Genomic DNA, 27,283 nt, shown 5'->3' with positions numbered 1-27,283 from the left:
GCACTTACTAAGCATTTAGTATTTGCCAAGCCCTGTTCTAAGCACTTTGTATATATTAACTCATTTAATCCTCATGCCAACCCTATGAAAGAAGTTCTGATACTGTTGCTATTTTAAAAATAAGAAAAGTGAAGCACAGAGCTTAAAATTTTGCTCACAGTCACATAGCTAGGAAGTGAAGGAGCCGGATTTCTAACCCATGAATACAGTGGCACAATCTAGGCTCACTGCAACCTCCGCCTCCTCCCAGGTTCAAGCGATTTTCCTGCCTCAGCCTCCCGAGTAGCTGGCATTACAGGTGCACGCCACCACGCCTGGCTAATTTTTGTATTTTTAGTGGAGACGGGGTTTCACCATGTTGATCAGGCTGATCTCGAACTCCTGACCTTGTGATCCGCCCACCTCGGCCTCCCAAAGTGCTGGGACTACAGGTGTCAGCCACTGCACCCGGCCACACTCTTAAATGGACCTCTAATCCGCATTACCTGTAGTGATAGCCAGCCTTCACTGAACATTCACAGTGTGCCAGACACTTACCAACTCCTTCAAGAGAAGTGAGGAATAATCAGAACGACTACCACTCACATACTTTGTCAAGTCCTGCACCTTATGTACATTATCTCACTTAAGCTTCACAGCAGTCATTTGGAGTTGATATTTTTATCCCCATTTTACAATGAAAAAGGGTACAGAGAAGTTCGTAATCAGCCACACTGAGATTCAGACCCAGGTCTATGAAGTGCTGTTCCCTGTGCTCTTAATAACTGAGTTATTCGGTACTCACCCAATTAGTTGCGTCTGATGATTGTTCTCAACCTTGTTGCAATCGGACTCATCCTCAGATCATTGTGTCCTGAGAGGCAAAGGGCATCCTGTTAATTGGCTAATCCTTTCCTAGAGAATGGCCTGGCTTCAGAATCCAGGCTGTGTCTTTTCCTGCCTGCTCTGTAAAGAAGTTAACTCAATGTTTATGTCTTCTGTTTGCAGTGCTCTTTGTTGGGAAAATTACGACTGGAATGTGCTGACCTTCTAGAAACAAGAGGAATGGTGCTCCGTGACCCCACTCTGTTCTCTTTTCTTTGGGTGGTAGATTTCCCACTCTTCCTCCCCAAGGAGGAAAATCCCAGAGAGCTGGAATCGGCCCACCACCCATTTACTGCTCCCCACCCCAGTGACATACACCTCCTGTACACTGAGCCCAAAAAGGTATATCTATACTTCCAAATTAAAAGGAAATGTGTATATAAAGGCAAAGATCTTCAGTCTTCAAGGTCTGATGAAAGATAGGACCTAGTTTTGGAAGCCCCAGAAGAAATTGTGGAGTTGAGTTAGTAGTTAATACATTGTCTTTAAGAATCTACAGGGTCTTTAACCTGTACAACAAAAAACCAGACATTTTCTCTAACATAAAGTCTCTGTGAATCTTCTAGGCCCGTAGCCAACACTATGACTTGGTTTTAAATGGCAATGAAATAGGAGGTGGTTCGATTCGAATTCACAATGCAGAGCTACAGCGTTATATCCTGGCAACTTTACTAAAGGTAACAAACATCATCTGCTGTCCTGGGCTTCTTTTTTTACCAGAATATTTTTCAGTTTTGAGTAGTTGTTGTTGTTTGCTTGTTTGTTTTTGTTTTTGAGACATTCTGTCACCCAGGCAGGTGTCCACTGGTGCATTCATAGCTCACTGCAATCTCAATCTCCTGCGCTTAAGCCATCCTCCCACCTCAGCCTCCCAAGTAGCTGTGACTACAGGCACATGCCACCATGCCTGGCTGATTTTTTTAATTTTTTGAAGAGATAAGTTTTCCCTATGTTGCTCACACTGCTCTCAAACTCCTGCCCTCAAGCAGTCCTCCTAGCTCGGCCTCCCGAAGTGCTGGGATTATAGGCATGAACCACTGCATCTGACTTAAATCGGCCTATTTTATTAAACATTTGTTATGAATGGAGGATTCACAAGATACAAAAAGCATCAGCTCTCTCTATCGTAAATGTAGGACTTGGAAAAGTAAATAATATTAAAAGTAAATAATAATATTAAATGCTTAAATAGTATCTGGCACATAGCACTATTAAACAGCACTATTTAAGTACTAATTAATAGTGCATATTAAATACCCTTATTATAATAGAACAGATAAATATCCTTCTTCTGCCCACTCTAAAGATGAGATTTACTGAGGCAACTTACTTAACTTGCCAAAGCGACAGTACAAAAGTAAGCAGAGTTAGGATTTGAATCCAGGCGGGGTGGCTCTTAAGCCCATGCTCCTAACCACTACCCTGCTTTAAAAAAACCATGCAGCTTAAAAAAAATAAAAATCAAATCAAATGAAAACCATGCAGTCTGAAGTAACTAAAAATGTTGATAATGTTAGAGAAAGAGACGTTTGAAAAGATTTTATATCACTTAATTAGATACTACTTTAGCTATATTTAAGGCAGGGATATATTTTAGTGATAATGGAGTAATCAGGATTTTTAAAAGAAAAAGAAGAGTCTGTACAGGGGAAGACCTAAGAATTTGAAGTTTGTTGGTGATGCTGTAGAAGGCTTGGGTAGGTTTCAGAAAGGGAAAGGTCTGAGAGGGTCTGGTCCTGAAAGATCATTTTGTGGGATTAACTGACAAGTGTGAGGTAGGATACAACTTCACATGTAAGAGCAGGATTGGGGAACTCAGACCATGAGATGACTCCTTTAGCTTTAAGCCTTCAGTGTCCTTAAAGTTGATGTGCATTGTGAAATCCGTTACTTTTTTTTTTTTTTTTTGAGACAGAGTCTTGCTCTGTCGCCCAGGCTGGAGTGCAGTGGCTCAATCTTGGCTCACTGCAACCTCCGCCTCCTGGGTTCAAGCGATTCTTCTGCTTCAGCCTCCTGAGTAGCTGAGATTACAGGTGCGCACTACCGTGCCCGGCTATTTTGTATTTTTAGTAGAGATGGGGTTTCATATGTTGGCCAGCTGGTCTCGAACTCCTGACCTCAAGAGATCCACCCGCCTTGGCCTCCCAAAGTGCTGGGATTACAGGTGTGAGCCACCTCACCCAGCCGAAATCTGTTAACTTTTCTCCTGCCAAGTCAAAGCCTCCAATCACCCATTGAGTTTTGTGTGTGTGTTTGTTTGTAAAAAGATGGAGTCTCACTCTGTCACCCAGGCTAGAGTGCAATGGCATGATCATAACTCAGTGCCTCAAACTCCTGGGATCAAGCGTTCCTCCTGCCCAGCCCAGCTTTCAGTCAGCAGTTTTCAGCCTATCTCTTTCATTCCTCTCATTGTCAAACTTTTCAAGAGTCAGTAAGATTACTTTTTTTTTTTGAGACGGTCTCACTTTGTCACCCAGACTGGAGTGCAGTGGCGTGATCTTGATTCACTGCAACCTCCGCCTCCCAGGTTCAAGTGATTCTCCTGCCTTAGCCTCCCACGTGGCTGGGACTACAAGCACACACCATCACGCCCAGCTTTTTTTTTTTTTTTTTTTGGTGTTTTTAGTAGAGACAGGGTTTTGCATGTTGGCCAGGCTAGTCTTGAACCCCCAATCTCAGGTGATCTGCCTGCATCGGCCTCCCAAAGTGCTGAGATTGCAGGTGTGAGCCACTGCACCTGGCCTAGAATACATTACTTCTGTTGCTTCCCTAAACAGTGGTTCTCAACCCTGCTGCACCTTATAATCAAATCACCTGGAAAGCATTAAAAAAAACCACTGGTGCCTTGGCTACACATCAGACCAACTGAATAAAAAAGTTCTAAGCATGAGGCTTTGGCCTCTGTTTGTTTGAAGCTTCCCACTTGATCCTGATTTGTAGCCTGGTTGGAGAACCATTTCCAAACACACTTTCAACATTTCTACACATACTGCCCCACAAAAGTTACTCACAAAATCACTAAATTCAGTGTCCTGTTCTTGGCCCTTAAGCTCTCCTTCCTCCCAGCAGCATTTGACAATGTTGCCCACTTAGTAATGCTCTCTTCCCTTGGTCTCTGTGACAGGAGAGTTTCCTGCTTTTCATCTCCACGTCCTCGTTTGGTCTCACTCTGTTTGCATTGTGAATACAGTAAAAGCTGCATTTACTGAACACCAGGCATTTTTGTACATGTTATAATCATCTATGACTTGTCTTTTTCCCTTGCTAACCTGTAAATCACTTAAGGTCATTTTTTTCTTTACACTTTTCCAGTAAGTTTTTATTACTGGTTAAGTCAGGTTTAGGTGTTTTAAAACTCAACTTTGTTTTCCCTTTATCATCCAAGCCTAGATGGTGGCACTTAGTGGACCTTCAAAATATATTTATACTGAATTATCTTCTGACTTTCAGGAGGATGTGAAAATGCTCTCCCATCTGCTCCAGGCTTTAGATTACGGGGCACCCCCTCATGGAGGAATTGCCTTAGGTAAACAACTTTTCCTTTTATAAGCTAAACTGAATTCCATTGCACTGTCTCAAATTCAGGTTCTCAGTTTGTGTTGGTAGAGGTGAAGGGATGAGTCCAAGAGTTCTATGAGAATGTAAGTTTCTGTTGAAATTTCAGTAATATATTTTTTAAATATATCTTAACAGTTATAAAGATATAATTTAAGTGATAATTTGCATTTGAAAGATCATTAATAGCTTAAAACTGCAGATCTTAAGTCAATATTGCTCAAATCCCATGGCCTCACAGACGCACTCATTCGAGTCTGGAAAGCACTGCTCCATAATGTTCAGCTTGTATGAAAACAGGAATATGCCAGTGTCCTTCTGATTGCAACGGTTACTCACTTTGCTTGTTTTGTCAAAGCAAGGAAGAGTAAGAAATTCTAGAAAGCTCACCTAGATTGTAGGCCCCAACAATAAGGACTTCCTTCTGTGTTTATGGAGTTCCCTGCCAAGCACCAAATATATTGTTGAATCTGTTTTAGGGCCCTTAGTAAGCCTTTGCTAGGAATGCTAATCGCTGTGACAATCCAAGTAGCATGTGAACATTAGTCCTGAATACTTTTCCAGAATGAGATAGAAAAGAACCTCTCAAACAAACAAAAGGTCTCTAAAAAGGTAGGGAACTATGGTTGACTACAGTTTGTTAAATATTCTTATTTAAAAGTTCTCTACAACTTTTACAGAAAACTAAGTTATTTCCAACATTAGATTACATTTCTCATCTGTTATCTTTGTATTTTACTTACAGGGTTAGACAGACTGATATGCCTTGTCACTGGATCTCCAAGCATCAGAGATGTCATAGCCTTCCCAAAGTCCTTTCGGGGACATGACCTCATGAGCAATGCCCCAGATTCTATCCCTTCGGAGGAACTGAAGCCCTATCATATCCGAGTCTCCTGGCCAACAGACTCCAAAGCAGAAAGAGCTCATTGAGTCATGCATACCATCCAAAAAGTTGAGCTTTTAGGTTTTGTATACCGTGCAGGAAGTTAGCTTTTAGGTTTTGTCCTCTTTGCTTCCCCAAGGCTAAAATCAGATCTAGAGTTCTGCCACAGGTCTGACAATCAAGTCTTTAGATGGAAGGAATCCAGGCAACATTCTTCGCCACAATGAAGAAACAGAAGATACCCAATTTTGACTCGATCTCATGCATCATTCGGATTTTTTTTGGTTAGGACTTTTTTTTGAAGTTCCTTTTTACTTAGGTGTGAAAGATGGTTCTTTGTTGGAATAATATAGTGGTTTAGTGTTTTCAAATCATGTTTTTCATACCCAGATAGATTATTCACTTACGACAGAGGTAATCAGATCATGTGTGAAATGTGAGAAAATGCTTGCCCCTGTAAACTAGTGAGTTGATAGAGAGTTTGCTTCATAATCCTCATCAAGAGAATCATATAAATTAAGCTTTATAATGACATTTCAACCATCAACATAATGTAATGAGGAGTAGCATATTTTATAATAATGCAGAAAACATCACTGAAATGAGAGTCACAAATTTTTTTTCAGCCTGAGCAAGTTACGTAAACCTCTCTTAGCCTCTCTTCCTGCTAATGTGTAGAATACATACTTTCCCTGGCTACTTCATAGGGCTTTTATTGCTGGAATCAGAGGAGATAACATATATGGAAGATAAGTGAATAAAAGTACTCTGAAAAACTATAAAGCATTCCAGAAATGTGAGATGATCTTATCCATCCATAAATAGGTAGATATATCTCTATATATTTAGTTTCAGATTAAACAAAACTGACGTCAATAGTAAAAGTCATTTTACTTACCAATTTTCTGTTTACATTTTTAGTTTTAAAGATATTATTGGCTGGGAGTGGTGGCTCACACCTGTAATCCCAGCACTTTGGGAGACCGAGGTGGGTGGATCACTTGAGGTCAGGAGTTCAACACCAGCCTGGCCAACATAGTGAAACCCTGTCTCTACTAAAAACACAAAAATTAGCGGGGCATGGTGGCGCATGCCTGTAATCCCAGCTACTCGGGAGGCTGAGGCGTGAGGTTTGTTTGAACCTGGGAGATGGAGGTTGCAATGAGCCAAGATGGTGCCATTGCACTCCAGCCTGGGTGACAGAGCAAGATTCCATCTCAAAAAAAAAGATAACAAAGATATTATTAATCACTGAACACTATTTTCTCTCAATTATAAGTAATTGAAAATTCTAATCCACCTTAGATTAACCTCAAATGTGCAAAACAGTGAACACCAAAACTCATTATGATTTTAAGTTCTAATCATACACATAAAAGTTTTAATAATAATTATAAAATGAGGCTGAGTGCAGTGGCTCATGCCTGTAATCCCAGCACTTTGGGAGACTGAGGCACGTGCATCACAAGGTCAAGAGATCGAGACTATCCTGGCCAACATGGTGAAACCCATCTCTACTAAAAATACAAAAATTAGCCAGGCATGGTGGCACATGCCTGTAGTCCCAGCTACTCAGGAGGCTGAGGCAGGAGACTCATTTGAACCCAGGAGGCAGAGGTTGCAGTGAGCCGAGGTCATGCCACTGCACTGCAGGCTGGCGACAGAATAAGACTCCATTTCAAAAAAATATATAAAATGAGAACAAGGTCTTGATCAGTGATTTTGAAATTGTTTTCTTCTACTCAGTCTTCACTTCTGCCTTGAAATTCTTTTGATTTATAACTTTTTTCTTTTTTTTTTGAGATGGAGTCTCACTCTGTTGCCCAGGTTAGAGTGCAATGGCGCCATCTTGGCTCACTGCAACCTCTGCCTCCTGGGTTCAAGTGATTCTCCTGCCTCAGCCTATTTAATTAATTAATTATTGATTTAATGATTTTTAAAAGTTTAATTCATTTAAAAATAACCCATTACATGTTAACACAAATAGCACGTTTTTATTTTATTTTGAGACAGAGTCTCACTCTGTTCCCCAGGCTGGAGTGCGGTGGTGCGATCTCGGCTCACTTCAACCTCCACCTCCCAGGTTCAGGCAGTTTTCCTGCCTCAGCCTCCTGAGTAGTTGGGACCACAGGTGGCCACCACCACGCCTGGCTAATTTTTGTATTTTTAGTAGAGATGGGGTTTTGCCATGTTGGCCAGGCTGGTCTCAACCTCCTGGCCTCAGGTGATCTGCCTGCCTCAGCCTCCCAAAGTGCTGGGATTACAAAGGCGTGAGCCACCATACTCAGCCATGTTTTTGTTTTAAAAATAAGTATTTTCAAAAAAAAAAAAAAATAGAAGAGTAACGTTGTTTTGTATTTCTGCAAATATTTGTTTTCTGGCTTAATAGAAGACACTAGATTCTGATATCTGCCTCTGTATCCCATCTGTTATATGCTGTTTTGGTTGAAGTATATGAAGAAAATCTCGCCCCACGCAAATATAAAGTTGGAAAAGGGAGGAGTATTTTAATAGCTTTCTCTGATAATTATGGATATTCTCTTTGATACCACACCAAAATATGACTAGTAGAGTTCCTTAAAGGTTAGTTGCAATGTGGATTCTGAAATCATATTGATGAGCTTTTCTAAAGCCCATTGGTGTACCTTATATTTAAATAGAATTTTTACCTATGTGTGATATTTGTAACACCAGTCCAGTCATTGATCATTTGGAAAATAATTGGTTCACTGAGTTATGCAAATCTTCCAAATGTTGACACATTTGGATATACAATGTCTAAAATAAAATACCATTAATTAATATTATCATCAATCTCTTTACAAAAATCTTTTAAGTCTGAGGAAGCTATAAGGGCACAGAGGTGTATACAAGCCTTCCAAAATTTTAAGTTTCATTTGGAAGCTTGAGTTTTATCATTGGCAACAAATACCATCAGTTTTTTCCAAGCTTACTTGTTCTTTTTTGAGCAAGTCTCTGCCAAAATTACCCCTAAAATATGAGTAATTTGTCAGATTTTTTTCAACTAAAAATGTTCTGTGAAAAAACCAGCTAGTTCAGCTTGTATCTCAAACAATTGTAACTACTTTTTCTAGGGGAAAAAATATCTAGAAATCCATACTTTGTGGCAGACGTGCTTCATGCATACTTCCTATTTTGTCACACAGCATATCAAAATAACGTGTACTCAAGGTCTACTAACAACTAAAATTCCAAAACTGCTAAACAACTGCTGAATAAGGTAATCCAATTTTTAAATATTTTATTTTATTTGAGACAACATCTCACCCTGTCACTCAGGCTGGAGTCCAGTGGTGTGAACACAGCTCACTGCAGCCTCAACCTCCTGGGCTCAAGCGATCGTCCCACCTCAGTCTCATGAGTGGCTGGGACTACAGGCATGCACCATCATGCCCGGCTCACTTTTTTTTTTTTTTTTTTTTTTTTAATTGTAGAGACAGAGTTTCATTATGTTGCCCAGGCCGGTCTTGAACTCCTGGACTCAAGCAATCCCCCCCACCCCGCCTTGGTTTCCCAAAGTGCTGAGATTACAGGCATGAGCCACTACATACAACTTAAATCCTTTAATATGCCTGTCAAAGTTTTCTGATTCAGAAAATCACTTATATATAAAAGGGAGAACAAGAGTCTGGATGTGGTGGCTCACGCCTGTAATCCCAGCACTTTGGGAGGCTAGGTGGGCAGATCACAAGGTCAGGAGTTCGAGACCAGCCTGGCCAACATGGTGAAACCCCCTCTCTACTAAAAATACAAAAATAACCAGGCATGGTGGCGCACACCTGTAATCCCCAGCTACTCGGGAGGCTGAGGCAGGAGAATCGCTTGAACCTGGGTGGCGGAGGTTGCAGTGAGCCAAGATTGTGCCACTACATTTCAGCCTGGGCAACAAGAGTGAAACTCCGTCTCAAAAAAGAAAAAGGGAACAAAAATAGAACTTGGCTGGACGCAATGGCTCATACCTGTAACCCCAGCACTTTGGGATGGTGGGGTGGTTGGATCACTTGAGGCCAGGAGTTCAAGACGAGCCTGGCTGACGTGGTGAAACCCCATCTCTACTAAAAATATCAAAAAAAAAAAAAAAAAAAAGCTAGGTGTGGTGGCACATACCTGTCATCCCAGTTACTCAGGTAGCTGAGGTACGAGAGTCACTTGAGCCTAGGAGGCCCAGGCTGGAGTGAGGTGGCACGATCTTGGTTCACTGCAACCTCCACCTCCAGGGTTCAGAGTAGCTGGGACTACAGGCCCACACCACAACACCCAGCTAATTTTCGTTTTTTTCCAGTAGAGACTGGGTTTTGCCATGTTGGCCAGGCTGGTATCGAAGCCTGAGCCATCACACCTGGTGAAAAGATACTTTGAAATGTAACATCGTTTTTCACTTCTAAATCAAGGTATTTTGCCAATTTCAGTCTTTGGTACCTCCCCAAAAACTCATCTACCACATTTGCAGTTTCATTCATTTTTTTCAACATTAAGGAATAAACTTGAAGCGCTTACATTCTTGTGGGGGAAATAAGAAAAAAACACAGATAATGGTGGTCGCATGAAGAGTAAAGGGTAACCATTTGTGGTAGGTGGTGCTAGTTTTTTGTTTTGTTTTGTTTTGTTTTTTTTGAGACAGTCTTGCTCTGTCACCTAGGCTGGAGCAGTGGCATGATCTCAGCTCACTGCAACCTCCACCTCCCAGATTCAGGCGATTCTCCTGCCTCAGCCTCCCGAGTAGCTGGGATCACAGGTGCACACCACCACACCTGGCTAATTTTTGTATTTTTAGTAGAGATGGGGCTTTCACCATGTTGGTCAGGCTGGTCTCAAACTCCTGACCATGTGATCCACCCGCCTCGGCCTCCCAAAATGCTGGGATTACAGGCATAAGCTACCACGCCCAGCCTTTTTCTTTTCTTTTTTGAGACGGAGTCTCACCCTGTCACCCAGGCTGGAGTGCAGTGACACGATCTCGGGTCACTGCAACCTCAGCCTCCCAAGTAGCTGGGATTACAGGAGGCCACCACTACACCCGGCTAGATTTTTGTAATTTTTCTTAGTAGAGATGGGGTTTCACCATGTTGGCCAGGTTGGTCCTGAAATCCTGACCTCAGGTGATCCGCTCACCTCAGCACCCAGCCAGGTGTTAGTTTTTTTACAACCTGTGTGAAACATCTGGGTGGGCCCCAGGAAATGAAAGAATGTTTATTTGGGGAAGGGGGAGGCCTTTTTTCTTAGACAAAATTTACATGTATTCCCCATCTACAAAAATTATATGCATTTAGTGCATAAGCTGACATTTCAATGAGATTGTGAAATGACCACAATGGGTAGAGTCCTGAAGAAAATATCAAGTATAAAAAGCCAGAAGAGGCCAGGCACACTGGCTCAGGCCTGCAATCCCAGCACTTTGGGAGGACGGGGTTTCGTCTCTACTAAAAATACCAAAATGAGCCTGTTGCAATGGCAGAGCCTGAGGAGAATCGCTTGAACCCAAGGAGGTGGAGGTTAGTGAGCAGTGGTGGAGATCACGCCATTGCACTCCAGCCTGGACAACAGGGATTCAGTGTCAAAAAAAAGGAATTCAGAGAGTAAGTGGAAACAAACAAGTTTTATTATCATTAATGGGACTAAAGCGCTTTAGTCCAGAAACTGAGATTTGTAAAACCATTACTGCTGACATCATTATAACCACAGCTGTACTGACACTCAAAAATCCACCCACCTTGGAATTTTGGCCCCTTGGTCCTACATTTCCCTGAGGCAGATTGCTTTAAACACCAGTTGTGCCCCTTATACCCACTTTTGGCATCCCTAAACACTTGCTTGCCAAAAACCTATCACCATGGCTATGGATTGTAGATTTTCCCAATTCCATTAATTCCTATCACTAGTTGGGCATTTCTATAGCTTATTTTCCCAGCCTCAGACTCACCATGACTTTCTCAAAAGTAGCTCCATCAATACTTTAAGCTGAAAACCAATTAGCACAGAGGCCTATGAAACCTGACAATTTGCTCATATGGGGAATTAGGAAATACTGCACTTTAACGCATAAGACACCTTGTAAAATACCCATATGAAGGGGTGGCCTGCCCCTCCACACCCGTGGGCGTTTCTCATCAGGTGGAACAAGAGACTTGAGAAAAGAGGCACAGAGACAACCTATAAAGAAAAGTGGGCCTAGGGGACCATCGCTCAGCATATGGAGGACCCGCGGGGACCCCTCAGTAGTTATTGATCATTATCTTTACCATCTGAGAGCGGGAAGTGGCAGGACAATAGGGTCATAGTAAGGAGATCAGCAAGACGTATGAATAAAGATCTGTGTCATGAGTAAGGAAAAGTGCTGTGCTTTGATGTGCATATATACAAACATCTCCATAAACATTTTCAGTGCATAAAGAGCAGCATTGCTGCTAGTACGTCCCACCTCCAGCCCTAAGGTGGTTTACAACATACGATTGGGTTTTATATTCCATTGCCCGAGACAGAGGCCTGCCTTGCTTTCACTAATCCTCCTCAGCACAGGCACAGACCCTTTATGGGTGTCGGGCTGGGGGATGATCAGGTCTTTCCCTTCCTAAGGAGGCCATATTTCAGACTATCACATGGGGAGAAACCTTGGACAATACCTAGCTTGCCTAGGCAGAGGTCCCTGCAGCCTTCTGCAGTGTTTGTGTCCCTGGGTACTTGAGATTAGAGTATGGTGATGACTGTAGCAAGCATACTGCCTTCGGGCACTTGTTTCACAAAGCACATCCTGCACAGCCCCAAATCCATTAAACCTTGAGTTGACACAGCAAGTCTCCGCAAGGACAGGGTTGGGGGTATGGTTACAGATGAACAGCATCTCAAGGCAGAATTTTTCTTAGAACAAAACAAAATGGAGTCTCTGTCTACTTCTTTCTACATAGACACAGTAACAGTCTGATCTCTTTTCCCCACACCCATAAAATTTTAACTGGCTGCAGTGTTAAATGCCATGGAGTTACAATAGCCTTTGAATGTGATTTATGCTTACAACGAATGAACAGATGAAAAGCACTGTGCTTTTTAAAGTAAATACTATACACTCCAAATGGATTGCAAAAATTTATTAAAATTGGAGACACTGTTTTAATCTTCTTGTGCCATGAGACTCCATCAGGCTGTCTACAAAGACCATTGGGAGGCTGAGGATCACTTGAGCCCAGAAGTCTGAGGCAGGCTGTAGTAAGCCTCAAAGGGCCACTGCACTCCAGCTTGGGTGAGGCAAGACCCTGTCTCAAAAAATAAGACAGACTTTTAGCCACATTTCCAGACTTCAATTAAAATGCTACATGGGAATGCAGAATATCAGATCTTTTATTGTCATCAGGTAATCAGTGAGAGAGTTCAAGATGGACTGAGATCATCATGTATTCTGCAATTATAATAGTCCCAATATTTCCAATCCTCACCTTTCAAGCGGTAAGCTACATGCTTGCTTGCTGTGGTCATTAAAAACTCTGAAAGCAAAGACAACATATTAATCATGGCAAAAAACAAACGTGTGATGCTTGTTAGTAGAGTAACCTCAGAATCAAAATGGAACGGTTTTATAGTGATATCATTATATTTCATTTGGCAGAATCATTACATCATTGGTTACGGTGAAAATTATCACATGTACCAAAAGCTGACTCACCTAGTTTAGGATAACAGGTCTGCCTGTTTGAAGATGAAAAATAATCCCATTTAAAATGTGCCCTACTCAATTTCCTTTTCAGTCACATTTCAACTTTCAAACAGCTAATCACTCCCATCTACAGATTAAGGTGTATATGCCACTAAAACCTTCTGCCACCTTAAAAATTTCCTTAAAAGTTTAAACTAACCTGCATTTCTTCAAGCATGAATTCTGAGTCCTGAAATTAAGGGACAATACACAGTAAGACAACTTGCATACAATTGAGAGTAACCCAAAATCTCCAAACACTGTAGAATGACTATATTCCCCTTTTCAGGGCATAAACTAGAATGTTACAGCCAGATACATCAGATAGGAGCGAAAGACTTAATATATTGCTCATCAGCGTTAGTCTGCTGAACTATGTTATCATCATTGTATCGGCTTTACGACACTTTAAAAACCAGACTTGAGGTGGGACCCGGTGGCTCACGCCTGTAATCCCAGCACTTTGGGAGGTCAATGCACACAGATCACTTGAGGTCAAAAGTTGGAGACCAGCCTGAACAACATGGCAGTACAAAAATTAGCCAGGCGTGGAGGCACATGGCTGTAATCCCAGCTACTCAGGAGGCTGAGACAGGAGAATCCCTAGAACCCGGGAGGCAGAGGTTGCAGTGAGCTGATAGTGACACTGCACTCCATTCCGGGCAAGAGCTAGACTCTGGCCTCAATTAAAAAACAAAAAAAAAAACAACTTGGGACTGCTATACCTTTCTTCTTTAAAACTTGCTCCACAAGGTGTAGTCAAGTTGACTCTCCATACCTGCAGAAATTTAATCTCCTTTACCAATAGGTAGAAATAATAGGTGGATTTCTAAAAGATTTCCCAACTACTGTTTCAGTTTAAGATTAATCTCCATTTTCTTTCAGAGAGATTCCCATCTGCTTTAATTTTAAAATCATCACTAACAGTAGCTCACTCAATAAACATGTTAACATCAATAAAACATACCTTTAAAAGGTCTCCAAACATCGGCACCTGAAAAAGTTTCACACCATTTCCTACATTGAATATCATTTACTTTTCAAAGTAAACAATATTCAAATATTTACTTTCAAATATCTAATGCTTTTAAATAACTGCTTTAATACAGTACTTTCATACTGCCCACTTTTCAAAATTTTCTAACAAAACGACTCTGTAACAGTCATCAATTAGTAAGACCACATTTCAGAAACAAACAAGCTAGAGGAACTATCTTCATGTCCTTACCCAAGCAAGCCATCCACGGATAAAAATGTTACCAGGAGGTGGAATACAAATGAGGCCTTCTATTAAAATGCTAAACATCATTAAACTCTTTTCAAAGTTGTCTGTCACAGGGTTCTTCAGTGTTACCTTTTGTCTACACGCTCATTTCAGGTCAGACATTTGATCAACATCATTACACAAACCCCGTTCCAAACATGCTCAAGGAAAATACATACTGTTCCAAACATGTTCAAGGAAAACACAGTCAGTATTCATCAGCCAAGCCTTAAACCATTAGCTCAGCAGTAAGCATATCACTATTAGCATTTTCATTAATACTTACCAGAAACATAAAGCTGGTCCAGACAAGTTGGACTCCACCTAAAAATTAAGAGTGGTCTTAAAATAGCCACAGATGAGTTTCCCCCCACCTGCCAAAACTAACAAATGCCTTTAATCAGTTAGAGCTAATTAAGACCTTCATGTTCAGTCAGTATTTGCTTATCATCATCTAGGCTGCATTTACAAACTTTCTTATTAATCATAACAGGACAAGAACCCGCCATTTATTTAATGCATTTAGCACTGGTAGAAGGTAACTCTAAAAAGCCATTTGTGCCGCAGGCAGTTTGCCCAGTTACCTGTTTATTTGGATATAATTTTACTTACCATTTCAACTTCTAGTTTTCTGTCTAATGCCTGCAATTTTAATACAAAATTGTCAGTAAAGAATATTTTAATGGTAGATTGGTGGTACACTGCTTAACTAGTAACAGCAAACCGCAACCACCCCAGACACATCAGACACAGTACATTTCTTCATGATTCAATCTGCTGAACTATGCAACCATCATAGTATCTGGTTTCACGTTTTCCTCAGTATTAAATTTAGTATCAATATGAGAGCAAAACTCTCATTTGAAAAGTGGGGAGAAAAACACTAATATATATAAAATCATTCATTTGGCTATTTTCTAATCCCTCAAAAAGTGAGAAGTACAATATAGAGGTTTCTCACCTGTATGCCAATGGCTTGAGTTAGGCTTGCTCTTTAGGACCTGGGAAGAAACAACTTCATGTGAACTTAGGTGTACTCTCTATGTTCCCCAAATCACCATTTTGGGTGCCTCAGTTAAGATAATGGTGGTTAAGCTCCTCATCATTCTAGCAGTCAAGAGTAGCAAATAAACTGTCATCATTGTGGCACATCCAGTGACTTTAAATCTTTTTGAAGGAATTTTCAACTTACTTCAGTAGCTATTGTTATCCCTCCTTTGGGACACAACTAGAAAACAAAAAGATGCAAGCAGAACAGTGAGAATGAACCTTACTGCAGTCACGCTAAATATCAATGCTGTTAATATTAAAGCCTCAGAATAGAATTTCAGAAATCCCTTCTGTCCACTACTCTTAAAGCATCACAGGCTAAGCCCATCTCTTAGATTTCATTCTTCCCACCGTACTTTCCCCGATTCTTACCTGTCCATAAGGTGCTATCGAGAGCCACATTGCATCTGCACCCAGTACCATACCTAAAGAGATCGGGTACAGATTTTAATTCATTGTTCCACGGTTCTTTATGTCGTGTTTTTAAATCAATGATGCAGGTAATATAACATTATCTAGAGACAGGTAAAGAATACACTTAATGTTACAAAGGAGCACTGCACCCGCAGTTAAGAACCACTAACGGCCAGGCGCAGTGGCTCACGCCTAGTAATTCCAGCACTTTGGGAGACCACGGCTGGTGGATCACTCCAAGTCAGGAGTTCAAGACCAGTCTGGCCAACATGATGAGACCTACTAAAAATACAAAGGCCTAGCCTGCGGGCGCGCGCCTGTAGTCCCAGTTACTTGGGAGGCTAGGGCAGAACTGCTTGAACCAGGACGCGGAGATTGCTATGAACCGAGATGGCGCCACTGCATTCCCGCCTGGGTGACAGAATGAGGCTCGGTCTCAAAAAAAAAAAAAAAAAAAGGAAAAAGAAACACTAATGGAAATATTGGTGGCACCGCGGAATGCAGGCACTTAGAGAAGCACGTGGACTCCCACCGCCAGCCTTTCCTGACAGCGGGCGGCTGATGGAGGCTCGGCTCAAGGCTCTTAACAATAGCTTACTAGGGTGACTCGGCGTGTGCCACCATCAGAGCGGTTGGCATTCATCATCACTCTCAGATGTCCCTACCAACACAGGCTTCATCACAGGCAGGGCACCAGAGCCGAGGCTTCTCCGCAGTTCTACCCGAACAACATAGTCGCAGCTTAGGTCACAGATGCACCAAACGTGCAATCCCCCACCATCCTCAACTTGTACGCCCTGCAAAGGCGCGCGACTGGCTTAGAAGGCCCAGTCAGTTCAGGGTGACCTTAGCTGACAAAGGATGGAGGGCCCCAAAACCCGCAACACTCGCAAAGATAAAACATACCTCACAACAGTCGGGTCCCACCTCGAAAAGACAATATGGTGCCTGGGCTCCTGCATATAAGAGTTCTTGTGATGACGTCACGACGCACGCTCCCGGCGGTGTCCGCTTCGGCTCCTCCCCCAACCCCCCTCAATCTTTCCCTCCTCCAGCCCCACCTTCTTCCCCGCCCCCTAAGCCCGCCCCTTTTCCCCGCCCTTCCTCGCCATTTTGGGCGGAGACATGACCGCCCACGTGACGCCGTGCTCCCGTCCTCCTCCCGACTGAGGAGGAAGAGCAGAGAGGGGAGGGGGCGCGAGGCAAGGAAAGCTCTGGGGGTGGGGGAAGGGGGGCGGTGTAAGGCTGAGTGATTTCCTTCCGGCACGTCGCCCGCTCCGTGGGAGGGGGTGGGGGGTTTCACTTCCGGGACGGTGTTCCGGCCCATTCCGGCCCATTTCCACCCCCGGAGGTAGGTGCTGCTCCTTGACTGGACTCGGGCCCCACACCCCAGTGCCACTTCCCTGCACCGGGGTCACCTCGCCCGCCCTCCGCCGCAGCGCGCTCCTGGGGCGCTCAGCTACTTTCCTTCATGCCGCCTCCAGGCACCGGGCGACCTTCCACCCCCTTGGCCCCCGGCCGGGCTGATTTGCCGGACCCGCCCCCTCGCGGGGCCCCTCCCTCAGGACCCCGGGATGGGTGGCCCCCTCCCCCTCCCCCACCGCAGACGGGACACACCCAGATACGCACGCCCACCTCCCGGCGGCTCCCAGCCCGCCGCAGCCTGGAGCCGGTCCCCGGGCGCCGCCCCCTTCTTGGTTCTCACCTGAGCGCTGGCTCCCCCGCCCAACGTCTTGTCCCCCCCTTCTCCAAAGTTCCTCAGTGACATTTTGCCCTTTAGTTAGTTCCCCTCTCCCCATGCTTCGTAACGCAGAAGAAAACTGCTCAAGTGCTGGAGTGGCCAACCCCATGCCGTTCCCAATTCTCCCTCTTACAGCTCTCACCCCTCCAGTGCCGACGGTAGCGACAGACTTTACTCCAGGGGCTTCCTCACTGGGGAATTGCCGGAAAGAGCAAACAAAAAAGGCGCTGGTGTAGGCTCCAAAATAAACACATCTGAATTCATGATGGCATCGACAGAGGCTCTTATTGGATTAAAAGTTTCAAAACAAACAATAACGCTTTGGAAAAAGGTCAGATTGGCTAAAGTTGATTGTTGAAAACAGTGTATACACTTCCCTATTTAATAAGTGTGTTGTTAATGCGGGGCAATACTGTGAACTTGGCAGAATAAGTTCCTGAAGTTTCAGGTGTGGTGTAACTATGTAATATATAGATAAATGGATGCACATTGGGCTCAAGTAAATGTCTTCCTCTTCGGATTTATACAAACTACTTTCAGTAGTTGAAACTGTACTTTCAGCTCTCTTGTATACAGCTTCAGGTTTAGTGTTTCAACCATTTTTAAAAAATATTTTAATGGAAAAATGTTGGGCGTACTTGGTCAATGCTGTATTTTTTCATCGAATCTGGAGAACTAAGTTTCAGGATGGAAGTATCATCACCACCTTGAAATTGCCAACGTCAATTTTGGCAGATACCCAGCTTTGCTAATTTTGACAACTGAACTTCACATTCTCTGCATCGTGGTTGAATCCTGGCACAACTGGGATTTTTCCTAACCTGGAGTTTGCCTCACAGCCCTATAACCAAAGCCTACATTCATGTGTAATATTAGTCCCTTTATAAAATAGTAATTCTTACAGCAGGTAGTAGAATACTAAGACGGATATCAAGCCATCTGTGTAGAACTGCATTTATTCAGAAAGCTTTCCTCCTCCAGAGAAAAGTTGTAAAGTTGTTATGAGATTTCATGTTCAGTCTGCAAGTACCTTATAGTTAACACTTAAAAGTCCTTCCCACTACCTTCTGTTGAACTTTATTTTGATGTTATATACCTTATTAGTAAGGAAAGCATGGTCATAACATGAATTTTTAGGAGTCTGCAGATCACTTTTTAGTTTTAACTGTATAATCCTGTGAAACTTAAACTAAAAAACCTGTTGGTAGTTCTGTTTCCACATCTAAACATAAGGAAGGTATTTCTTTTACCTGAAAATTTTGAAATTTTACCAGATAACTATGTTTAAATACTTTTGAAATTGAAAACGTCCCAGAAGTAAAATTGTAATTATTAATGAGAATATGGTTTTTTTCAGCAGGGTTGAATGTACCCTCAGGCACGATCATGGAGAAAGGTGGGAACATACAATTGGAGATTCCTGACTTCAGCAACTCTGTCTTGAGCCATCTAAACCAGTTGCGCATGCAGGGCCGTCTCTGTGATATTGTGGTCAATGTGCAAGGACAAGCTTTTCGGGCTCACAAAGTGGTGCTGGCTGCCAGCTCCCCCTATTTCCGGGATCACATGTCCTTGAATGAGATGAGTACAGTCTCCATTTCAGTCATCAAGAACCCTACTGTTTTTGAACAGCTCCTTTCTTTCTGTTACACAGGGCGGATATGCCTGCAACTGGCAGATATCATCAGCTACCTAACAGCTGCCAGTTTTCTGCAGATGCAGCATATTATAGACAAATGTACACAGATCCTGGAGGGCATTCATTTCAAAATTAATGTATCTGAGGTTGAAGCAGAATTAAGTCAAACAAGGACAAAGCATCAAGAGAGACCTCCAGAGTCTCACAGGGTTACACCAAATCTCAACCGCTCCCTTAGCCCACGACATAATACCCCAAAGGGAAACCGGCGAGGTCAGGTTAGTGCTGTGCTGGATATCAGAGAGCTAAGTCCTCCTGAGGAGTCCACCAGCCCTCAGATCATTGAACCAAGTTCTGATGTAGAGAGCCGGGAGCCCATTCTTCGGATCAACCGAGCAGGACAGTGGTATGTGGAGACAGGAGTGGCAGACCGTGGGGGTCGGAGTGATGATGAAGTTAGAGTTCTTGGAGCAGTACACATCAAAACTGAAAATCTGGAGGAGTGGCTTGGGCCTGAGAATCAGCCTTCTGGAGAAGATGGGAGTAGTGCAGAGGAAGTAACAGCCATGGTAATTGATACCACAGGCCATGGTTCTGTAGGACAGGAAAATTACACTTTAGGATCTTCAGGAGCCAAGGTGGCTCGGCCAACAAGCAGTGAAGTTGACAGGTAGGTTTGGTTTGATTTTGTTTTCCCATGTAATGGCTATTTTGTAGACATCACTAAAATGGGTCCTCTGTAGTACAGAGAGCATTTTCCTTACCTGATTTTCTTGGTCAAAATAAGTTGATGTTGGGGAAACTGGAGGTGTGCCAAAAGACTTGCATTCTTGTTTTTTTAAAGCAGGAAGCTCCATTCCTGAAGTATTCACAGTGTTGTGAGAACTGTGGTAAAGTTAGACACTTCCATGAATCAGAATAGCATCTGCAGCCACGCTAGGATAGGATCAGTAATTGCCAGGGCTTCCTCAGGATTCCAGGCAGGGAGCCGATCATCAGCTGGGAGCCTGGCAGCATTGCCCTTCCTTGGTGTGTTATCACACAGGTAGGTGGCCTCCGGTAGCCTCACTTTCCTTCGTGGCACTGCTTCCTTTTCTTTGCCCCCAACTACCAAATTAGAGGAAGTATGGTACCAGCAGTAATTGTTCTTTTCAAATTAGTAAAATAGTAATTCTGAAGAAAAGCATTACTGATGTTTCTCATCTCTTTTTTTCGTTTGTTATGTGATGGTATCTTCCCTGTTGTCTTTCATGGATGACTGCTGCTACCACAGGCCTGACAATCTCCCTTTTTTCACCTCACTTTTCTCTTTTTTTTTTAATTTTATTTTATTTTATTTTTTTTTTGAGACGGAGTCTCGGCTCTGTGCCCCAGGCTGGAGTGCAGTGGCGCTCTCTCGGCTCACTGCAAGCTCCGCCTCCCGGGTTCCCGCCATTCTCCTGCCTCAGCCTCACGAGTAGCTGGGACTACAGGCGCCCGCCACCGCGCCCGGCTAGTTTCTTTTTTGTATTTTTTTAGTAGAGATGGGGTTTCACCGTGTTAGTCAGGATGGTCTCGATCTCCTGACCTCGTGATCCGCCTGTCTCGGCCTCCCAAAGTGCTGGGATTACAGGCTTGAGCCACCGCGCCCGGCCTTCTCTTTTAATATGTTGTATTTATTAGAACATTTCTTTTTGGTAGAAATACCATGAGTTTCAGTCAACTGAGAGAAAGTCTCAATTGAAAGAAAGAAATATTACTAATTTAGATTGGTAATATTTGTTCTTTTTGTCTCTTAAAAATAAATTTAAATTGACTGTATGAGCAGAGAAAACTAAAGAACTGTTATTTTGGTTTGGTCTTGAGAAACAAATGTATCACAGAGATTCAGTTAGTGTATACTGTATCCACTTCAGGTGGTCTTTTTATGTTATGTTATGTTATGTTATTTTTGAGACGAAGTCTCACTCTGTTGCCCAGGTTGGAGTGCAGTAGTGTGATCTCGGCTCACTGCAGCCTCCACCTCCAGGGTTCAGGTGATTCTCCTGCCACTGTGCCTGACCTCAGGTGATCTTGATTTGAGTATTGTCTTCCTGTGTCCTTATTAAAATAATCTTGAGCATAGAGCTTGTCTTCCTATGTTAGAACTGTATCAGAAGTTCTTGGGTGATAGGTGCACCAAAATCTCACAAATCACGGAAGAACTTACTTATGTAACGAGATACCACCTGTTCCCTGATAACTTACGGAAATAAAAAAAATTTAAAAAACGAAACTATCAGAAGTAATATCAGAACCAGGTGTGATGGCTCACACCTGTGATCCCAGCACTTTGGGAGGCTGAGGCGGTTGGATTACTTGAGGCCAGGAGTTTGAGACCATCCTGGCCAACATGATGAAACTCCATCTCTACTAAAAATACAAAAATTAGCTGAGCGTGGTGGCCACGCGCCTGTAATCTCAGCTATTTGGGCAGCTGAGGCAGGAGAATCGCTTGAACCCAGGAGGTGGAGGTTGCAGTTAGCTGAGATTGCGCCACTGTACTCCAGCCTGGGCAACAGAGCGAGACTCTGTCTCAAAAAAAAAAAAGGTAATATCAACTTTAAATGCAAAGACTTTTTAATCTCCATGATCTGTATCAGTAGTCTACAATACAGGTTATTATGGGACCTTGGAGAAGAAACAGCCAAAAACCTGGCAATTACATAGAAGAAACAAAATTATAGGCCCTGTTTTAATTTATTCCTTTATGGTCTCCCAGTATTTATTTAAGGAAGAAAGCTTATATTTAGCTTTAGCTTCACCAGCTCATATGGTCTGTTATGTCATTTTGTGTTTATTAAATTTACTAGGACTAACCTATTATTTCAAATCAGATTGTTATTAACTCCATGAAAGTATTTCTCAGTTACTTGTTGCATGGTTTGTTCCCCCTTCTTTAGCCATAGAATAAAGAGGGGCGACATCATCATTTTTCAGGTTCTTTGATGCTGCTTTTCTATTAGTCCCCTTTATGTTCCTCTTCCAACAGATTTAGCCCCTCCGGCAGTGTTGTTCCCTTGACAGAGAGACACAGAGCCAGAAGTGAGTCTCCTGGGAGAATGGATGAGCCTAAGCAACCCAGCTCCCAGGTATGGAGTTGTGGATTTAGAATTGCTGTGGTGTTGAAGGAATTGCTACTGTGTATGAATAGAAAATAATGAAAAAGGAAAGATGTAGGAGAGGTAACAGTGGCCCTGTTAAAGAAATACTGTATTTTTTTTTCCCTGAGGGTAGCAGAAGTTTAATATTAAAATTATACAGAGACATTACCAGAAAGGAAAATTGCAGACTGGTATTTCTCCCAAGCGTAGATGCAAATATCTTGAAAAGAACATTAACAAATTAACAGTGATAGCTGGTTTAACATTTTAAAATTAATCATTGTAATCTTTCATTAATAAGGAAAAAGTGATAAATTACATATGGCAATTTTGATAGATATAGAAAAGAGCAGTTCAGAAAAGAGCAATTGGCTAAAACTCTTAGCAAACAAGAAATACAAGGGAACTGGCCAGGCACGGTGGCTCACGCCTGTAATCCCAGCACTTTGGGAGGCCAAGGCAGGCGGATCACCTGAGGTCCGGAGTTTGAGACCAGCCTGACCAACATGGAGAAACTCCGTCTCTACTAAAAATACAAAATTAGCCAAGCGTGGTGGCGCACGCCTGTAATCCCAGCTACTCTGGAGGCTGAGGCAGGAGAATAGCTTGAACCCAGGAGGCGGAGGTTGCTGTGACCCAAGATGGCGCCATTGCACTCCAGCCTAGGCAGCAAGAGCGAAACTCCGTGGCAAAAAAAAAAAAAGAAATACAAGGGAACTTTCCTAATCTGATTGAAAGTATCTGTCTAAAAAATCTATAGAAAATATTTTAATAGTAAGTTATTGAAAGCTTCCCTTGTGTGATTGGGAATGAGACAGAATGTCTGCTACCACTACTTCTACCCAGCTTTTTATTTGTAGTCCTAATCAGTGCAATAAAGGAAGAAATACAAATTTATAGCATAAGGATAACAAAGAAAGAAATAGAACTTTTGTTATTAGTAGACAGCCTGACTTGTTATGTTAAAAATGTAAAGTGAAATACTGTATTTGATTATTTTTTTTTTATTCTTGCTTATGGGTGTGCAGGAAAATACACTTTTGGTGTCAGCAGAGTTTGGGAAGTATAAAAAAATAAGATTGTGGAACCCTTTCCTGATTATAATAACCACACTGTACTACTGATAGTAATAAAAAATAACCCCAGAAAACTACATGCAGGTAATCTGCAGGTAATTTAGGACCTGGAATGGAAAGTCTGATTTTATACGTGTGTGTGTACACGCGCATGTGTACTATGTATATGTAGTATACACACACTATGTATACTATAGTATACACACACTACATATACTGTGTGTAGTATACACACACACATTTGCCAAGTTACTAATTTATAGCATTTTATTTATGTGTGTGTATATATATTCTTTTTTTTTTTTTTTTTTTTGAGACAGAGTCTCACTCTGTCACCCAGGCTGGAGTGCAGTGGTGCGATCTCGGCTCACTGCAACCTCTGCCTCCTGGGTTCAAACGATTCTCCTGCCTCAGCCTGCTGAGTAGCTGGGATTACAGGTGCCCGCCACCACACCTAGCTAATTTTTGTATTTTTAGTAGAGACAGGGTTTCACCATGTGGGCCAGGCTGGTTTTGAATGCCTGACCTTGCCATCTGCCCGCCTCGGCTTCCCAAAGTGCTGGGATTACAGATGTGAGCCATTGCGCCCAGCCTGCATTATATATTTGTAAACATTGCTTATTGCTTATGCTTTTTTTTTTTTTTTTCTATTTTGAGACAGGGTCTCACTCTGGTTGGCCAGGCTGCATTGCACTGGTACAGTCTTAGCTCACTTTAGCCTCAACCTCCTAGGTTCAGGTGATTCTCCACCTCAGCCTTCTGAGTAGCTGGAACTACAGGTGCACACTACCATGCCCAGCTATTTTTTTTTTTTTGTATTTTTAGTGGAAATGGCATTTCACCAGTTTGTCCAGGCTAGTCTCAAACTCGTGGACTCAAGCAATCTGCCCGCCTCAGCCTCCCAATTTGCTGGGATTACAGGCGTGAGCCACTGTGCCCACTTGCTTACACATTTTTATTTGTGTTTGCTATTTCATGTACTGTATCTTGTCATTTATTTTCTTCCTGAATATTTTGTTAGACTAGCACATTCTAGAAAGGATAGGAATGATGAATATTTTCTTTACAACTCTCCTTAGCAGCTAGTATGAGTAGTTGGTTGATATTTTTGTTTTTTTCTCACAGGTCTTATTGAATGATTTTTTTTAAAGCTCGTGAACTCACAAAGTAGAAGACAATAAATTGTGAACATTTTTGTCTTTAAAAAATAAACACTGTTGAATTAAGACTACATAGCTCATGTTTTTAGCCTCTGCATTACACTGATAGTATCTTGTCTAATTTTTAAGTAAACCCCTGATTTTTTTTTTTTTTTTTTTTTTTTAGACAGAGTCTCGCTCTGTCCCCCAGGCTGGAGTGCAGTGGCATAATCTTGGCTTACTGCAACCTCCACCTCCCTGGTTCAAGCAATTCTCTTGTGTCCGTTTCCCAAGCAGCTGGTACTACAGGCGCATGCCACCACACCCAGCTAATTTTTGTATTTTTAGTAGAGATGGGGTTTCACCGTATTGGTCAGGCTGGTCTCGAACTCCTGACCTCAGGTAATCCAACTGCCTCGGCCTCCCAAAGTGCTGAGATTACAGTCATGAGCCACCACGCCCAGCCTAAACTACTGAATATTTATTGTGTGCATGGTGTAGTAATAGCAGCAAGACATTGTTACAAACTATGTTTTTTATTTTGATAAGATGTTAGATAAACTATTAGGAGCTTGGAGGAAAAGTAATTTCACTCATATTATTAGGGCCCTTTTTCTCCTCATCTCTCAAATATGGTATGATAGCAATGCAGAGGAGGCTGTTATGCAGATACAGACATGTGTCGCTAATTGACAGTATGTTCTGAGAAATGCTAGACCATTTTGTCATTGTGCAAACATAGAGCATACTTACACAAATCTAGATGGTATAACCTACTACACACCTAGGTTATATGATATATCCTGTACCTCTTAGGCTACAAACCTGTATAGCATGTTACTGTACTGAATTCTGTAGGCAGTTATAAAGTCATAGTAAAATATTTGTGTATCTAAACATAGAAATGATAGTGTAAAAATACTGTATTATAGTCTTATGGAAGCACGGTTACATATGTGGTCCATCATTGACCAGAATGATGTTATGTGGTACATAACTGTAAATTCAGTAATGAGGCAGACATTACAACTCAATGGGGGCATAAGACAGACTAACAAATACACACAAAAAAATGTAAGACTATACAGTATAAACTTCAGTGACAGTGTTGTGGGACTGGGATTGCTTAAAAGGCAATGGAATCAGTGTCCACTTAAGGAAAGTGTTATCAAGATTTTCTTTCTTTTTTTTTTTTTTTGGAGACGGGATCTTGCTTTGTCCCCCAGGCTGGAGTGTAGTGGTACGATCATGGCTCACTGCAGCCTTGCCCTCCCTGGCTCAAACAGTCCTCTCACCTCAGCTCCTGAGTAGCGGGGACCACAGGCATGTGCCACCACACCCAGTTAATTTTTTTGTTTTTTATAGATGCAGGGTTTCACTGTATTGCCCAGGCTGATCTCAAATTCCTGAGTTCCAATGGTGACTCACACCTGTAATCCCACCACTTAGAAGACCAAGGTGCAGTCCTCACAGACGTGAGCCACCACGTCCAGCCTCAAGGATATTTTAAATGCAGTTTTTAAATAAGTTAGGAAGGGATAATTTATTCCATTTATAGATAGAATAGGGATAAGAATTAGAATTCTGTAAGAATATTTACCTTCTTGAAGCAAAAGGTACAGACAGGCTATAATGAAATAAGAGATAAGTAAGATTGGGTGGAGATGATATTAAGGGTGATATATATGCCTTAATGGATATGAAAGTTTAATATGGTAAGTCTACTCACCAGTTTTTTCCCCCTACTACAGGGAACTAAAACAGGGCAAGGACTTACAGTAAGAATGAATATTGATAGCCTTGAAGAACTTCCTGATTATGGGGTTGATTAAACTGGAACACACTAATAAAGTTACTCCTTTACTTAAAAACATTCTGTAACTTTTTCTGTGACATGAAGGTTAATATACTTGGTCTAATTTTCCAAGTGACTTACAGTCTTTTTAACCCAACTTTTCCCACTGCTCATCAGCATTCACTATCTCAAACAACCAGACTCTCCCTGTGTCAGAACCACATTAAACTTATTTCCCTCTCTGCATCTAAAGTCTGAATGCCTCATTGTTTTCAGGTGTCTGGGTTCGGCCACGGCCCAACTCCTAGTTTTATCTGTCCTAACTGCTCCAGTCCTCTTTGATTTTTCCTTTTTATGATACTATTATAGCATGGTACAGTACAATTTTTCCTGATTCTCTAGATTCATATATATTGTTCCTTTTTTATTTGCATTAGTTTTGTGTCTCCTATTAAACTGAAATCTCCTTGAGAGCAGAGACCACATTTTCTTTCCTCTTTTTGTTTTTGTCTTTTGACAGTTTTAGTACCAATAAGTGTTTATTCATTGTATTTTCCCAGGGAAAGGAGAAGGGAAGGGGAAAGAGTCAGCATGTGTTACAGAATGATAGAAAATGGGCAAGGAAGTACCCAGTACAGCAAAATCAACCATCAAATAAACACACCCCAGTGATGGGGTCACCAATGCCCAAAGAGGCTCTGTCTCCTGCAGTTCAGGAATGAGGGGAAGGGACTAGGAAAAGAACAGACAGGTACAGACTTTCCTACCTTCCCACCCTCTCATAAATTCAAGATTTCACATAAAGCTTTAGTTTCTAGTGGTAAACATGAAGTTACATTTGTTCATCTCCTATTAAGCAATCTTGTGGCCACTTTGACATAAATTTCTTGCACCTGTATAAAAGTTCTTGAGTTACTTGGATATAAATTCACCATTTAGGCCGGGTGCAGTGGCTCACAACTGTAATCCCAACACTTTGGGAGGCTGAGACGGGCGGATTGCTTGACATCAGGAGTTCAAGACCACCCTGGCC

The 27,283-nt window shown here is 42.2% G+C and overlaps 3 protein-coding genes and 10 non-coding genes across 29 annotated transcripts in view; 2 read left to right on the top strand and 11 right to left on the bottom strand.

The window, feature by feature from the left end:
• The window catches only part of DARS2 (aspartyl-tRNA synthetase 2, mitochondrial), a 35,300-nt gene extending 27,185 nt beyond the window's left edge, over nucleotides 1-8,115 (top strand). Inside the window, exons 14-17 of the mRNA XM_007989452.3 lie at nucleotides 988-1,206; nucleotides 1,431-1,541; nucleotides 4,315-4,390; nucleotides 5,165-8,115. Coding sequence (XP_007987643.2) covers nucleotides 988-1,206; nucleotides 1,431-1,541; nucleotides 4,315-4,390; nucleotides 5,165-5,352 — 594 coding nt within the window. The 3' untranslated portion in view covers nucleotides 5,353-8,115. The remainder of the gene's footprint in view (nucleotides 1-987; nucleotides 1,207-1,430; nucleotides 1,542-4,314; nucleotides 4,391-5,164) is intronic.
• A 4,077-nt stretch (nucleotides 8,116-12,192) lies between these two features.
• LOC103230560 (uncharacterized) lies at nucleotides 12,193-16,743 on the bottom strand. Of its 14 annotated transcripts, none has more exons than XM_073011785.1 (12): nucleotides 16,645-16,743; nucleotides 15,697-15,749; nucleotides 15,467-15,502; nucleotides 15,236-15,275; nucleotides 14,887-14,916; nucleotides 14,561-14,598; nucleotides 13,978-14,004; nucleotides 13,736-13,788; nucleotides 13,171-13,200; nucleotides 12,981-13,003; nucleotides 12,754-12,801; nucleotides 12,394-12,577 (listed from the first exon to the last, which is right to left on the bottom strand). In XM_073011785.1, the coding sequence occupies exons 6-12, from the start codon at nucleotides 14,567-14,569 to the stop codon at nucleotides 12,534-12,536; spliced, it is 234 nt and encodes a 77-aa protein (XP_072867886.1). In that variant the 5' UTR covers nucleotides 14,570-14,598; nucleotides 14,887-14,916; nucleotides 15,236-15,275; nucleotides 15,467-15,502; nucleotides 15,697-15,749; nucleotides 16,645-16,743; the 3' UTR covers nucleotides 12,394-12,533. The 14 variants fall into 14 exon arrangements, 8 of the variants coding, with proteins under 8 accessions (XP_072867881.1, XP_072867880.1, XP_072867882.1 ...); XM_073011783.1 differs by having other exon boundaries at nucleotides 12,394-12,573; XM_073011780.1 differs by lacking the exon at nucleotides 12,981-13,003 and having other exon boundaries at nucleotides 12,193-12,577.
• LOC119619842 (small nucleolar RNA SNORD81) lies at nucleotides 12,643-12,719 on the bottom strand. The gene has a single exon (XR_005236288.1). It is a non-coding gene; the product is annotated as a small nucleolar RNA SNORD81 (small nucleolar RNA).
• Nucleotides 12,866-12,942, bottom strand: LOC119619853 (small nucleolar RNA SNORD47). The gene has a single exon (XR_005236298.1). It is a non-coding gene; the product is annotated as a small nucleolar RNA SNORD47 (small nucleolar RNA).
• LOC119619857 (small nucleolar RNA snR60/Z15/Z230/Z193/J17) lies at nucleotides 13,323-13,406 on the bottom strand. The gene has a single exon (XR_005236301.1). It is a non-coding gene; the product is annotated as a small nucleolar RNA snR60/Z15/Z230/Z193/J17 (small nucleolar RNA).
• LOC119619846 (small nucleolar RNA SNORD79) lies at nucleotides 13,857-13,939 on the bottom strand. Its single transcript, XR_005236291.1, has one exon. It is a non-coding gene; the product is annotated as a small nucleolar RNA SNORD79 (small nucleolar RNA).
• On the bottom strand, nucleotides 14,351-14,416 carry LOC119619864 (small nucleolar RNA SNORD78). The gene has a single exon (XR_005236308.1). It is a non-coding gene; the product is annotated as a small nucleolar RNA SNORD78 (small nucleolar RNA).
• Nucleotides 14,673-14,733, bottom strand: LOC119619856 (small nucleolar RNA SNORD44). Its single transcript, XR_005236300.1, has one exon. It is a non-coding gene; the product is annotated as a small nucleolar RNA SNORD44 (small nucleolar RNA).
• Nucleotides 15,011-15,076, bottom strand: LOC119619863 (small nucleolar RNA SNORD77). The gene has a single exon (XR_005236307.1). It is a non-coding gene; the product is annotated as a small nucleolar RNA SNORD77 (small nucleolar RNA).
• On the bottom strand, nucleotides 15,342-15,423 carry LOC119619839 (small nucleolar RNA SNORD24). Its single transcript, XR_005236285.1, has one exon. It is a non-coding gene; the product is annotated as a small nucleolar RNA SNORD24 (small nucleolar RNA).
• On the bottom strand, nucleotides 15,585-15,644 carry LOC119619870 (small nucleolar RNA SNORD75). The gene has a single exon (XR_005236313.1). It is a non-coding gene; the product is annotated as a small nucleolar RNA SNORD75 (small nucleolar RNA).
• LOC119619855 (small nucleolar RNA SNORD74) lies at nucleotides 16,353-16,432 on the bottom strand. The gene has a single exon (XR_005236299.1). It is a non-coding gene; the product is annotated as a small nucleolar RNA SNORD74 (small nucleolar RNA).
• Nucleotides 16,744-16,832: 89 nt separating the features above from the next.
• The window catches only part of ZBTB37 (zinc finger and BTB domain containing 37), a 34,764-nt gene continuing 24,313 nt past the window's right edge, over nucleotides 16,833-27,283 (top strand). The window contains exons 1-4 of one of the 4 annotated variants that reach the window (XM_007989439.3): nucleotides 16,833-17,089; nucleotides 17,615-17,810; nucleotides 18,840-19,788; nucleotides 22,129-22,228. In XM_007989439.3, the coding sequence (XP_007987630.2) occupies nucleotides 18,866-19,788; nucleotides 22,129-22,228 (1,023 nt within the window). In that variant the 5' untranslated portion in view covers nucleotides 16,833-17,089; nucleotides 17,615-17,810; nucleotides 18,840-18,865. Of the gene's footprint in view, nucleotides 17,090-17,614; nucleotides 17,811-18,836; nucleotides 19,793-22,128; nucleotides 22,229-27,283 lie in introns of all 4 variants that reach the window. The other 3 variants (XM_007989440.3, XM_007989441.3, XM_037985928.2) reach the window with 3 other exon arrangements.

The sequence above is a fragment of the Chlorocebus sabaeus genome, chromosome 25 (assembly GCF_047675955.1).
Source record: "Chlorocebus sabaeus isolate Y175 chromosome 25, mChlSab1.0.hap1, whole genome shotgun sequence".
NCBI classification, from domain to species: domain Eukaryota; kingdom Metazoa; phylum Chordata; class Mammalia; order Primates; family Cercopithecidae; genus Chlorocebus; species Chlorocebus sabaeus.
This window is presented reverse-complemented; position numbering and strand designations above follow the sequence as displayed.

Excerpts from the sequence above, each read along its gene's own strand:
- LOC103230560 (XM_073011780.1), bottom strand. Across the intron at positions 13,789-13,977 it reads TGTTTGGAGACCTTTTAAAG|GTATGGAGAGTCAACTTGAC; the intron begins GTATGTTTTATT and ends AAATTTCTGCAG. Across the intron at positions 12,802-13,170 it reads TCATGCTTGAAGAAATGCAG|AGTTTTTAATGACCACAGCA; the intron begins GTTAGTTTAAAC and ends CTTTGCTTTCAG.